A 14,454-nucleotide genomic window follows, 5' to 3' on the forward strand; every position below is an offset into this window, starting at 1 on the left:
CGAGTGAGAAACGTCTGCTCTGCCAAAAATGCTGTTACCACTAGATAATTTATGGGTAGTAGAAATGCAATAAAAACTGTAATTGTACATTTTACAGACAAAGAGTTACAGAGTTGTGCAAAATGTCAATGTTTTAATGTGAACAAAATTTTATCTCTGAAATGTGTGACATATAACATACTACACTGCTCATGAACAACACGATTTTTGTCCTTTTCATGTTAAGTGGGCCAGATCACTTATATTAAAAGTAAACTAATGGAAATTACTGCTGTACTGATTCTTTTAACAAAACCATGTAACTTGCTATGATCCCAGGTTTTGAACAGGTGTGATACTGGTGTGTGGCCACAGCGTCTGACGTTGCTCACAGTGGTCCACAGTGTACTCAGGGCGTTTTTGTGTATGCCCAGACTCGTGAAAAATTAGAGGGAACATTGGGCACGGGGGAGGGGGGATAATAATAATATAAAATAGCTAGAAAACAAATTGGTCTTAGTGGATTAATAAACTACACCTAGAATGAATTAACTGCCAGCGAGGCTGCGGGATATAGACACTGTAACCTACGCAACAATGGCGACTTTTGCCGAAATACTGCTGAAGACGAATCACACAAATGTTTGTATCTCCAAACCTCCTCAGTTAACCTTTCCTCAGTGTGCTCCATCTTTATTGATGCAAAACAATCATCTCAAAAATTGTGGAGGTGGAGAAGCAGCCAAAAAAATACTATAGGGGAAACACGCTACCACCAATTATAGCTCTTGCATTCTTCGTGCTGTGATGCATAATTACTTTTCTGGGGAGAGGCACGTCAGGCTACAGCGTTACGGTCTGGGTACGCTCTGTGCTGTCACCATAGCTATGAAGCCTAAACTGCCTATTAATAAAGCTTTTTGTAACCTGCTTGAAAACCTGCTGGACATCGCACGGAAATGTCATGTCAAGAAATAAACCTTTATTATAATGGCATTTATTGTGCCACTGGAACCGACTTTGGTGTATTTTGTTTCATAAATGTTAGAACTTCTACACCAATCAGGCACAACATTATGACCTTCTTCCTATTGTGTAGGTCTCCCTTGTGGTGACTCATCAGAGAATGGACATGGGCCTTCTGAGGGTGTCCTGTGGTGTCTGGCAACAGGATGTTGTTAGTGGGGGGGCATTTGAGGGGAGGGGCCTCTGTGGATCACCCCACAGATACTTAATCAGTTTGGGATCTAGTGAATTTGGAGGCCAGGTCAACACCTTGTGCTGTTCTTCATGTTTTTTTTTTAGTTGTTCCTAAAGTGTTTTTGTGTGTGTGTCTGTGTCAGGCTGCATCCTGCTGGGGATGGCTGCTGCCATCAAGGAGAGTCATTGCTATGGGGTGGGGGTGCCTGGTCTGGTCTAGGTGGGTGCTACACGTCTAAGTAACATCCACACCAATGAATGCCAGGTCCAAAAGTTTCCCAGCAGAACACTGAATTGACACAAGATGGTCAAAGTTACCCTGTCAGTGGTCATAATATTTTGGCTGACATGCACGACACTCAGCGTGGCACACTGCGGCGTGGCCTTCAATGAGCCACTTTTCGATCTCTTCTTCTTTTTTAATCAGTTCGCAATAAGGAGACTCCAGACTTTCAACTTTCACAAAAAAAAATTGTGGGCGGGACAAGTTGGTCTGGTGTCCTGACACTATACACACTACACACCATTGTGGGGACACCAGGTGGTTACCAAGCCTACACCACGGAGACACTGACTAATCACTATATGCTTTTTATATTGTGATATTAATACATACCATATATTAATATATAATATATATACGATATATTAGTTATTCCCACAGTCACAAGTCTCTATTTGGGGACCCTGGTTGACACACGTACATTTTGAGGACACCAGTTTATTAACTCCATTATGGGGACACTGATTAATTACCACAGCCACATTTCAGGTTCACTGATAAGTGCAAACTGTGGAGACACTGCTAAGTTTTTATAATGAGGACATTAGTCTACATTAATATATCCTCACCGTCACACTGTATTGACTGTTCTCTGTATTTCGGGACACACTGCTCAGTCATTGTAGAATCCCAGATCAATAATCATACTCACACTGCGGTGACACCACTCGTCATCACACACTCGCATTTTGGGAACACAAGTTTTGTCGAAAATTACAACAAAGAAATTACAAGCTGATTGGTTCACATACACTATATTACCAAAAGTATTCGCTCACCCATTCAAATGATCAGAATCAGGTGTTCTAATCACTTGGCCTGGCCCCAGGTGTATAAATTCAAGCACTCAGGCATGCAGACTGTGAAACAAGACATTTGTGAAAGAATGGGCCGCTCTCAGGAGCTCAGTGAATTCCAGCGTGGAACTGTCATAGGATGCCACTTGTGCAACAAATCCAGTCGTGAAATTTCCTCGCTCCTAAATATTCCACAGTCAACTGTCAGCTCTATTATAACAAAATGGAAGCGTTTGGGAAAAACAGCAACTCAGCCACGAAGTGGTAAGCCACGTAAAGTGACGGAGAGGGGTCAGCGGATGCTGAAGCGCATAGTGCAAAGAGGTCGCCGACTTTCTGCACAGTCAATTGCTACAGAGCTACAAACTTCATGTGACCTTCAGATTAGCCCAAGTACAGTACGCAGAGAGCTTCATGGAATGGGTTTCCATGGCCGAGCAGCTGCAGCCAAGCCACACATCACCAAGTGCAATGCAAGGCGTCGGATGCAATGGTGTAAAGCACGCCGCCACTGGCCTCTAGAGCAGTGGAGACGCGTTCTCTGGAGTGATGAATCACGCTTTACCATCTGGCAATCTGATGGACGAGTCTGGGTTTGGAGGTTGCCAGGAGAACGGTACATTTCAGATTGCATTGTGCCAACTGTGAAATTTGGTGGAGGAGGAATTATGGTATGGGGTTGTTTTTCAGGAGCTGGGCTTGGCCCCTTAGTTCCAGTGAAAGGAACATTGAATGCTTCAGGATACCAAAACATTTTGGACAATTCCATGCTCCCAACCTTGTGGGAACAGTTTGGAGCGGGCCCCTTCCTCTTCCAACATGACTGTGCACCAGTGCACAAAGCAAGGTCCATAAAGACGTGGATGACAGAGTCTGGTGTGGATGAACTTGACTGGCCTGCACAGAGTCCTGACCTGAACCCGATAGAACACCTTTGGGATGAATTAGAGCGGAGACTGAGAGCCAGGCCTTCTCGACCAACATCAGTGTGTGACCTCACCAATGCGCTTTTGGAAGAATGGTCAAAAATTCCTATAAACACTCTCCTCAACCTTGTGGACAGTCTTCCCAGAAGAGTTGAAGCTGTAATAGCTGCAAAAGGTGGACCGACATCATATTGAATTCTATGAGTTAGGAATGGGATGGCACTTCAGTTCATAGAATGAGTAAAGGCAGGTGAGCGAATACTTTTGGTAATATAGTGTAGTTCATGGTTTGATGCTCGTTTAGGTGAAGTATGCATGTGTGGGTGATGGGGCAAGTGGTTTCGTAACATAGCATGATATACCCTTTTGGACTCAAACAAAGTTACCCAATCGTCCTAGTTTCCCGGCAGTGACAGACTTGTTATTGCAAAAACATTAACTATGAAGTGAATCAGAGATAAATAGTATCCTAATTACCAGTTAAAAGGATTTTGTCAGAACTAAACTCAAGATGATTTTTGGAAAACTCCTTTCATTAAACAAAACTGATGCTTTCTCCCCCACCTGTGAAAACAGTTTAAACACTTTCCTTGAAGTATTCTGATTCTGTTTTGTTAAACACTGCAAACAGAAACTTGATTTATTTTTTCCTGCTTTTGTATTTAAAACTATTCAGCAACCTCAAGCTTAGTGAAAACCGCTCAAACCAATTATCAACACTAAGGCAATGTTGTTTTATTCTTGGCTCGAATGGCTTAAAAAACCCATCATCACATTGACTTCTTACACGTATGTCCAGTAAATTCTGACTTCTATGTAAACTCTTCAGCTCTTTTGCCCTTTTGTTCCTGAACAAACTCCACACATACTGACCAAAGACAACACTGACTCAGGTTGGGTAAACTGTCCCGGCAGTTATTGACCAACTTCAGCAGATCAATAAAAGTGGGTGAGGACGTCCATAGAGACATCAGATAAATACCCGGTGAAACCCCGAGCTCGGAGGCAGAAAACGAAGAAAAGGGAGGTGGAGTGACGGACATAAGACTGAGAACGTCCACTTTTTTGATAGTAGACCATGAAGAAGCTACTGTTGCTGTATCTGTGTGCGTATTGCGCCTGGGCTCAAGATGATCTGGACTATGATGACTATACCTCAGTGAGTATGTTTATGTGAATACAATTAGGGGCACAATTCCAAATTCTCTAGCAATACCTTTAAATCAGTCTGAATATCGGGGAAGTCAGCAGTTATGTGAATATGTTAGCATGAACATGCATCCTATATTTAAAAGAAAAGGTCATATTAAGCATAAATTATTTATCCAATCATTGTTTAAAAACCCGTACACAATTCTTTGCCTTCATCTAGTGGGATAATGCTAGTACTACACATAATAAACACAATCTAATCATCTTGTATAGTGCAAAGCTGTGTGCAACATCCCTCTTTGACTCGGTTCAGTATTTTTATGGATTTTATAATGTGCACATTGGTAGAACGTGATGATGTACGGGCTAAATAAAAAGCTCTGTTTACAAGATTAAAAACACCAGTCCAGAAATTAATTTTATTTATTCTTACTGTACTGTTAGTCATCCATTGCAGAATGAAATAAAAATTTATGCTAATGTGACAATATTGTTTAACAAATATTGATTTAACAAATCCGAGCTAATTTTGTATGAATTTAAATGGGATTTTCCAGTGATGCATAACTTGTGACCACTCACTTTTCAGTTAGATTTTTATTAATGACAATGTGCAGCATCCAACATGTCACATATTAATGCATATTACTCCACACAGTGGCAGAGTACTGATCACCCAGATCACATGTTCAGTGATAACATATTCTAATATGAAAACCTACATCAAAGAATTTAAATCTTCAGTACTATGTTTCACAGACGTTTTATTTTATTATTCTCCACAGGACCCCAAGAGTTCACCAGGGACGAATGGAACAGTACGTACAACAAATCTGTTTAACTTTTTGATTTATGTCAACAAGACACTTGATTATTTGCTATTCATGTTCTCATTTCCCCACAGACTGTAGATGCTCGTGGTCACCGCCCGTTAACAAGAGGCAGGGATTCCTATACTCCAAACCGATATGCTCCTCCTCCCATTAGCGGTGGCAGCAGGTATAATCACACACACAGATATTTGAACCCAGAGGAATGTTACGTAACTCACTGACCTAACATCAACTATGCTTCAATTTTATATATGGCCCTTTACCACCATCTAGTGTGCATATGGTGGTACTACAGGCAATAAGAATAATGTAGCCATCTTGTCTGGAACAAGATGGTTGCAAAAAGAAACAGCGTGCACAACAGCCTTATGGAGGAAATATCAGTATTTTTATGAATTATACAATGTGCGCAATGGTAAAATAGCTTTGTGGTGTTTCTCTTAACTCTTGGTCCAGTTCTAGTCAAGGGGTTGCGGAATGAGTTCAGAATGATATCATTGCTATCAGGGTGTTTTCTACTATGTAATCTAGAAGACATTCATTCATTCATTCATTCATTCATTTTCTATACCCGGTTATTCCTGTTAAGGGTCGCGGGGGTCTGCTGGAGCCTATCCCAGCTGTCATTGGGTGAGAGGCAGGGGTACACCCTAGACAGGTCGCCAGTCCATCGCAGGGCTAACACAGAGAGACAGACAACCATTCACAGTAATCTAGAAGACAGTTTATCACTAATTAATCAGACACAATGATACTGACCTATCAATAGAGACCAGGGTCCATAGAGACCAGGGTCACAGAGACCAGGGTCAGGGACATGGACCTGATAGTTCTGGAGATAGTCCTGATTTATTTGGTCTTTTGGGGGTAGTTTCACCTCCCAGCAACCTAGACTAAACAAATGTTCAGTGTAAGAATGCGCATGAGTACGAAAATGGCTCCTTTTTCTTATAGTATTATTGGATTCTTAACTGATGCATTAGCAATATTTTAATATTGCAGTTGACTGATGAGCTAATATGAACTACTCAAACTACTTCTGTGTAAAAGCTTGATAGGTTGAAAGTACGAGTATAAAAGTAAAAATACTTGAGACACTCACTTACATCTGAGAATTGTCTTAGTACCACTAATGTAAGCAAACAAAAGTATCAGTGTGAAAAATCCAACTAACAGCTAAATCCCAGCATCCTTATTGCTAAGAGTGATAGTATGCTGTTATGAGACTCGTTATTTTTTCATGTATTCGGTCATTATGGAAAAATTAGACATTGTTGGTGAAGAATCTCTCACTTTGTGTCCAGATATCGTGGCCGTGAACCGACGGCTCCAGTGGGAGGCCGTCAGGTGGAGGAGAAGGTGGTGCAGCCTGATGAAGGAGGATGTACACATGCTTCAGATGAACTGGTAAAAAAAAAAAATGTGAAAAAATAACTACTTTTCTGGACTCCTTCCAGTCAGGACACAATTCACAAAAATCTCAGTGGGTTTTTGTGTCTTGAAATAAAAATATTAACTTAGAATCTTAGCATGTAGAGTGCGCACGGTATTGGAGTTAAGTTTTCCGAATTAACCGAAGAATCTTTTCCCATTCATCAGGGGGTGTTGTGTCCCACTGGCTGCGAGCTGAAGACCGCACTGCTGAAGCAAGAGAGGAGCGTCAAGACGGTAAATTAAACTGATTTATTTTCATCACCAAGCATGTCTGAGCAAAGAGTTTCACAAGAACATGTGCAGGGACGACTAAGCTGGTTTAAATCAACATTATTTGGGAAACCGTTTGGCCCCCCGATGAATACCCTTTGGTATATTTTGCAATGACAACCAGAACCCCCCTTAAACATATGCAGGCCCTACAGTGCATCAACCATAGTCCACAGCCCCTATTCCAGGGTCCCCTTTCAGTCTACCCTATGAGAAATATTGCTAGTCTTTGCCTAGGCCCAGAACATGGGAGCACCAGAGTTTGTTTTGCTGCAAAGTTGTCAATAATAATAATAAAAAAAAAAACTAAAAAGTATTATATTACTATATCTCTTTCACACAGAGTATCAGCGAACTCAAGCCTCAGGTGGATGAACTGTCCCGATCCTCCAACACCGTCTACAACTACGTCCACAGCATGTCAACCACTCTGAGGGAGAGGCAAAGAATATTTGATGGTGAGAAAAATCATCATTCTACCAATGCGATAATCAAAAAAACATGACAGGGTTAACATATTTATACCACGGTCGTTCATGTGAAGTGTAAAGTTATAATTCATTCCAGTGTTAGAACAACGTGATCTTTACAAACGCAATCTGCATTGCTGTCTTCAGCAGCTTTGGTATCCAAGCCAATTTACGTGTGTTTGTAAATCTGTAAACCGTAAACGTGATGTTTTCAGACAACGACAGGGTGGCTGGTCAGTACACTGACCAAGTGGAGGAGCAACATGTCTACATCAAGGAGACAGTGGACACGGTTTTCCCTTCCAACATCCGAGTGCTGCAGGTACATAAAAGCTGACATAAGATTAAAACAGCTAATTTCATTATGGGTGAATATAATGAGCGGTAATCAGTCTCAGACAAAAAGACTACAGCTAGCCGTGTTGTAATGTTAAATGTGCCACGGCTGCAGGGAGTTTTGGACAAGATCAGGCAGAAGATTCAGACGCTAGAGAAGGCCATCCAGACCCAGAGGGCAGGCTGCAACGAGCCATGCAAGACCAAATGTCCCATACCAGTGGTATCTGGTAAGTGTTGTGATTCAATACATGTCAACAAATTTCATAGTCTAGGGATGAGGAGGAGGGATTCATAAATGCAGTGAATACATGTGGCAGATGTACAAATGTGTTTAACCCGTCTTTGTGATTCAGGTAAGGAGTGTGAGGACATCTTCCGTCGTGGAGGAAGAGACTCTCAGATGTATCTGATCCAGCCTGATGCCTTCTTCCCTCCGTACAAGGTCTTTTGTGATCAGACGTCCCAGAACGGAGGTGAGATTGGACCTTCAGATTTAAACCAAACATTTTTGACTCTCAGGTTTGCTTTTACTGAGTAAGTAAAGTTTCTCTCTGCGTTTACAGGATGGCTGCTCATCCAGAGCAGGATGGACGGCAGCGTCGACTTTGGCCGACGCTGGGATGACTATCGCCGTGGATTCGGTAACATCGCTTTCGATGCTGGCAAGGGTCACTGTGAGACTCCTGGTAAGACATTTTGGAAAAAAGACTAAAACATTTCATTGTCTGACAGAATCTTGATTAATAGCACGTTCTATCACACACTGCACATACTGCAAACACAATAAAGTCCTCTGCCTCCATGTACGAAGCCACATTACCATATCTTTCTTCCTATTCACCAAACAGGTGAGTACTGGCTGGGCAATGACCGCATCAGTCAGCTGACCAAGATGGGTCCCACTGAGGTTCTCATTGAGATGCAGGACTGGACAGGGGCCAAGGTGAGTCCCCAAGGTTTCTAGCAGCAGTTTACAGCAAAACAAACACTTGACTATCAAAGATAGCATTCTGTACAGGTTCTGTAGCATTTGAGATAAATGTTTAAGACTTAATCTCTGGTTTGTGAAGCTCAAATGTTGGGATGTACTAATCTTCTGTCGGTTTGTCAGACAAAAGAGATTTTTGAAACTTTAGACAACTGTATATCAGAATTACATTAAATTGTCAGTTAGTAATGAAACTGACAATGGTTTGTGGTTTCATTTTAGGTCCATGCTCAGTACAGCCAGTTCACCATCCAGTCAGAGACGTCCAACTATGTGATGGCTGTTGACGGTTACTCTGGCAATGCCGGCAATGGTTTCTTGGAAGGATCTCTGGAGCTCTTTGGCGAAAACCGTACTATGACCATTCACAATGGCATGATGTTCAGCACCTACGACAGAGACAATGACAACTGGTAGGTGTCTCTAAAAACCCATCTGATGGCTAATTCCCTAAACGTCAAACAAGTTCTCCAAGTGAACCACCAACACACAAAGTTGTAAGCTGTTTGTAGATGTAAATTTCCATAAATGGCTAATTTACATGAGTTATTAAACTGGTGAACGGTTCCTCATTCATAGATAATCATGTTGTCTTTACGAGAAATTTGAACTCCAGTAGGTTAGTTCTGTTCATTATTTAGTGGTCACCCAAAGGATTTATCATCGGAAAGTAATCAATAGCTTAACCAATAATCAAAAAGTGTACTGAAAAACAATTGAAAAAGCAATCTTTTGTAGCATCCTTGGTTCAAATACTACACAGACTATTCATATGGCAGTTTTCCCATACTTCTTTGGTAAAAGTTTAGTTAATAGACAGTTACGCTATATTTAAACCTCATAAAACCTGCTACTCTTTTATGCTAATTGTACTCCAGTATGGGATATTAAACAAAACTAAACAGTGCGACGCAGCTAATCGCCAGTGTCAAGTTTGTTTTTGCTTCATTTTGGACTCTCTGGTAGTGTCAAGAAAAATTCTTGTCTTTATGTAAAATAGAAATTTGCACATCTTCACCTTCCGTCTGTGAAATGTAAATGTACTGTTTATGTGTCTCACACCTTTCTACCCCTATTTGCCATCAGGACCCCCGGCGATCCTTCCAAACAATGCTCGAGGGAGGACGGAGGCGGCTGGTGGTACAACCGCTGCCACTCAGCCAATCCCAATGGCCGTTACTACATTGGCGGTGCTTACACGCGTCAAATGGCCAAACACGGAACAGATGACGGCGTGGTGTGGATGAACTGGAAGGGCAGCTGGTATTCGCTCAAAGCCATCAGCATGAAGATCAGGCCTTTCTTTGCCCCCAGTTAATCGCGTCGCCACATGCATCGACACGGAGGAAACTGCTAAAAGAGAAGAAACACCAAAGAGTTCCAAGGTGGATTTGGTTTTGAGGACATAAGTGTGAACCATAGTGAAGTTTTTCTGTTCTTTGGCTGTAACTTATATGTTGATGGAAACACCTTCACACACCTGTCGCTGAGTGTGAACAAATGGTGTGAGACAAAAAAAAAAATAATCAAAGAAAGGCAGGAAAATGTATAAAATAAAATCTGCTTAATGTTAGAAAAACACACTGGTGAGTTGACACAAACTGTCCTCTGTACTACACAATAAACACACCACGGAACAATCCTACTTTCTTCTTTTTGTGTTGTTATTTCACGTCATGCAATGTCTGTGCACACTAGTTTAAGGGAAACTTGCTGTGCCCTTAAAGAAAATCCTAAAAGAGATGACGCAGTTTCAATTAGCGGTTAAGCTACTAAGCAGTTCTGTGTGCAACCACTCTGTTATGCAGTGTCACAGTGACACCTCTGTGTCTCTGGGGACAGGATCCATCCCAGTTGACCAGTTTGGTTCAAAATCTACATCCTGCCTCGAGCACAAACATACAGATCGGAAGCTTCCAGCAGACCTGAGAGTTTTTAAAGTTTTTTTGCATCACTTGTGCAAAATATGTTGACGGATTTAAGGGGTTTCTTTCAAAGTTGAACATTTCTGTGGCATTTTAAGTCTAACCAGAAAAGCCTGAGTTGCACATTCGCCACAGTTGCACACCATCACCATAAAGAGACGTGTACACAGGGGTTGACAGGACACTCCCAGCTGTCACAACCTACTCTCGCATTCAGTGAAAACAACATCTTTGTGTCGGAAAGTTAGAGACAACTGCAGAGGTGTGGTAGAGTCTAGGTCTCAGTGAGGAAGAGGAAAGGGTTCATTGGGCAGGTGATCATAATGTTTTGATGACGAACTGTGGCTGATTGAGTCAAGATGCACAATTAAAAAGTGATGATAAGTTCTGTTACAGCTATTAATGGGTGAAATAAGTGATTACAACAAGTTTTGTGTTTCTTCTCCTTTTCTCATCCAGCATGACGAAAAGGCCTACTTTGGAGTTCTCCCTCGGAGGCAGGAACTCAGAACACATAACTAAACCGCTTAAACCTGTTGTTGATCACGCAGAACACATAACTAAACTGCTTTAACCTTTTGTTGAATGTGCAATGAGGCGTTCTTTATTAACATTCTTAGCATGCAGTCGCTAAACAACAGAAACTCCCTTAGGCTAAAAGGAAGATCAATCATCTCATAACCTGCCTCCACCATCAGCTCTGAGAACCATACATTTCACATTATTTAATAATGATTAAAAAGTACATGGAAATGAAAGCGCAGGACCCGCAAGCGCAAGCCAATGAAGGAATAAGGCAACAGAAGAGCCCAATGTCTGAAACTCTTGTGTGTAGTGTGTATTTTTTAACAGATTTTGATATTTCAAACACAAATCCCATAATATTCTACTTTTACAACGTGTAACCTAAATTGTTACGTTGTCACCATCAAGGGACAAAAGTGTCGTCTTCAAAAACGCCATGAAAATAGTATATGTTCATATCGTTTTCTGGGCGGTACAGTGGCAAGGTGGTTAGCACTGATGCCTCACAGCCAGAAGGTTCTGGGTTCTAATTCAGGCCGACTGGGTCCTTTCTTGCATGTTCTCCCTCTGTCTGTGTGGGTTCTCTCCAGGTTCTCCAGCTTCCTCCCACCGTCCAAAGACATGCTGGTTAGGTTCATTGGTGATTCTAAATTGGCCGTAGGTGTGAGTGTCTCTCTGTGTTAGCCCTGTGATAGACTGGAGACCTGTCCAGGCTGGACCCCACCTCTAGACCAGTGACAGCTGGGATAGGCTCCAGTTCAGTTTTCCTGGAGGATCTGGGAATAGCATCAATCACTCTGCAACTGCAACAACGACATCGGCTCCCCTGCACACCAAGCGAGGGTGGTAGAGGCAAGAGGACCTAGCAAGGGTAGGACAGTGCCTGTGTCAGTTGCTACCAAGGGACCTCCAAATCCCACAAAACTTGACTGTGCATACACTGCACTGGCCAGTGGAGGAAGGCTACCAGTACCTGCTGCAAGTCTGGAAAGTATATTTGCAAAGCTCACATAGCACTCAGCTGCAGTTCCTGTGCAGGGGAGTGAACTGAACTCACACACATTTATGCGAACACTCTTTGAAACGATGTTTACTAAAACTAGTGTGTGTGTGTGTTTCAGTGGATTTTAATGGGAGTTAGGGTTAGGGTTAACCTCAACACGCAAATCCACTTTGCGTTTAGATTTTACATTTTTTATTTTTTATTTTTTATTTTTTTTGATGCCATCACAAACACTGGCATAGAAAGGGGTAACATTTCAGAAATGAATCAAACATTTGGAGGTATGCTATAACATATGCTGTTTTCATGGCGTTTTTGAAGGGGACACTTTTGTCCCTTACCCTCGTGTGGTGTGTCCCAAGGTGCTGAGGAGACAGCCACGTCATGCTAGTAAAATGAACAAGATGTACCTGTTTGAGCGTGAGAATCTATAGGAAGACTTCTCAATCACACACCACATAGTGTACATACCAACAAAGTCAAGACAGGTTCATGTGGGGCACGTAAGAAAAAAAAAAACGTGGAAGTTTGTTTGTGTGGTACCATTCAAGGAGAACGAATATGATCCGGTGACCATTAGTGTCCAGAGTGTTTTGATCCACATCTGCAGGAAGTTCAGTGGGATCAGTGGTTTCAGAGTCCTTTTCAACATTTTTATTCACTGAATCTATTTATTCTGAAAGATTGTGAGTTTGTGACACATCCTCTAAAGGAAACAGCAATGACTGAGGTTTGTAGCTGAGACACTGCGTGCTGCTCAGAAAGAAATAAGCTGTGGTATTAATTAGTCCACGTGTTAGACCTGGACTGAGGTCTTCACAGGTGTCTCTAGACTCTGTGGATGGTGTTAGAAACTAAAAACTAGTAAACGCTGTTTCATTCAGTCCACAGAGGAGTTCTATCAAACGTCAGTGAGGGAAGTCAGATTTCATCAGTGGGTAAAGGAGCATTAAGACCTTTAAAGTGCAGGACGTCTGGATTGGTCACATGTGATTTCATTGTCCAGCTGTCTAATTGGAGCTGCTGTTGGAATCACAGTTTCCTCCAGAGAGTGAAACGCAGAGAGAGACTCCACCATCACATTCATGCTCTCAGCTTCTTTTTCAGTCTGTCCGGAAAAGCAGGGAACTGTCCAATCAAAGACGTCCGTCTGTGTGTCTTCCAGCTCTCTGTCGGCTGATTGGCCCCCTCCAACATGGCCCGCTGAGTCCGTCGACATGATCCGCTGCAGCGTCCTGAAGCAGAGTGACAGCTCTGACTGAAACCTGCTGCTCTGCCACCAACAATCAGCCTCTTCAGACGTCTTGTCGTTCACTGACTCGTCTTGTCTCTGATTTTAACAGGCCAACTTCACGACTGAAAACTTTATCTTCTGTTTCGACGGCTTCTGCGACCCCGATGCTGCAGGAGACTGTATTCTGGCGCCTCCGTCCAATTATTCAGGATCTGACTACGCTACATTTTATATAGTCCCATCAAGAGTTTCCTCTTATGAAGGACTGGTCCACCAGAATGTGCCAACCATTAACAGCACGATGGACTGCTTTGTGTATTTCTATGCGCTTCACAGCGGGGTTGGAGTGAGTGTTGTTCATTGTCAAGTTAAATCTGAGTGTTTTTAGTGTCGACTGTTTCTGATCTAATTAACTCCTCAAACATTGGAACTTCAATTTAACTTTAAATCACGTCAAATTCTTTTCAGAAATCTTCTGGAGGAAACTTCCTGACAGAGTCTGAATCTTCTCTCTCCTCTCTTTACAGTATGCTATCATTCTATTTGTGTTTGGGGAAGAAACAGCTCTGGTTACACTAATAACGGCTCCTATGACAGTGGTGAGTGTATAAATATATATGTGAGCAACTATGCATGTGTAATAATGGAGTGAATGTTAAATGTGTGATCCAAACATTTCCTTTTAAATGTGTCTGTTGCTCTTTTCTCTGTGGTTTAACAAGACAACATGACGAGTTTAGTTTACGAGTAGAAAACTTTTCGGTAGAGGTGTATAAAGTACTTGGAAAAAATAAGTAAAAGTACAAATACCATAACTGAAAATGACTTTGGTAAAAGTTAAAGTCACTCATAAGAAAATCACTTGAGTAAAAGTCTTAAAGTAGCTCACACTAAATATACTTAAGTATCAAAAGTATCTTGTGAAAAAATATACTCAAGTATCATAAGTACAAGTACAAGTAAAGTACAAAGTATTTTTAGAGTACACATAAAAAGAAGCAAAACAACCAAAAATGGTTCTCTCGTTGTTCTCTTTATTTCGCTTTCAGGTGAATGAAATAGATGTGGTATGATAAAACAACAACAACAAAAAAAC

The 14,454-nt window shown here is 41.7% G+C and overlaps 1 protein-coding gene across 1 annotated transcript; it reads left to right on the top strand.

The window, feature by feature from the left end:
- Positions 1-3,719: 3,719 nt before the first annotated feature.
- Positions 3,720-9,989, top strand: fgb (fibrinogen beta chain; the record flags this gene model as incomplete). The annotated part of the gene is made up of 13 exons (XM_084574922.1): positions 3,720-4,344; positions 5,123-5,155; positions 5,242-5,336; positions 6,475-6,577; positions 6,770-6,838; positions 7,218-7,332; positions 7,560-7,666; positions 7,796-7,910; positions 8,037-8,156; positions 8,247-8,369; positions 8,532-8,626; positions 8,894-9,084; positions 9,758-9,989. The coding sequence occupies exons 1-13, from the start codon at positions 4,264-4,266 to the stop codon at positions 9,987-9,989; spliced, it is 1,479 nt and encodes a 492-aa protein (XP_084431048.1). The 5' UTR covers positions 3,720-4,263.
- Positions 9,990-14,454: the final 4,465 nt, after the last annotated feature.

Source organism: Chelon labrosus (genome assembly GCF_963514085.1).
Source record: "Chelon labrosus genome assembly, chromosome: 1".
Taxonomy (NCBI): domain Eukaryota; kingdom Metazoa; phylum Chordata; class Actinopteri; order Mugiliformes; family Mugilidae; genus Chelon; species Chelon labrosus.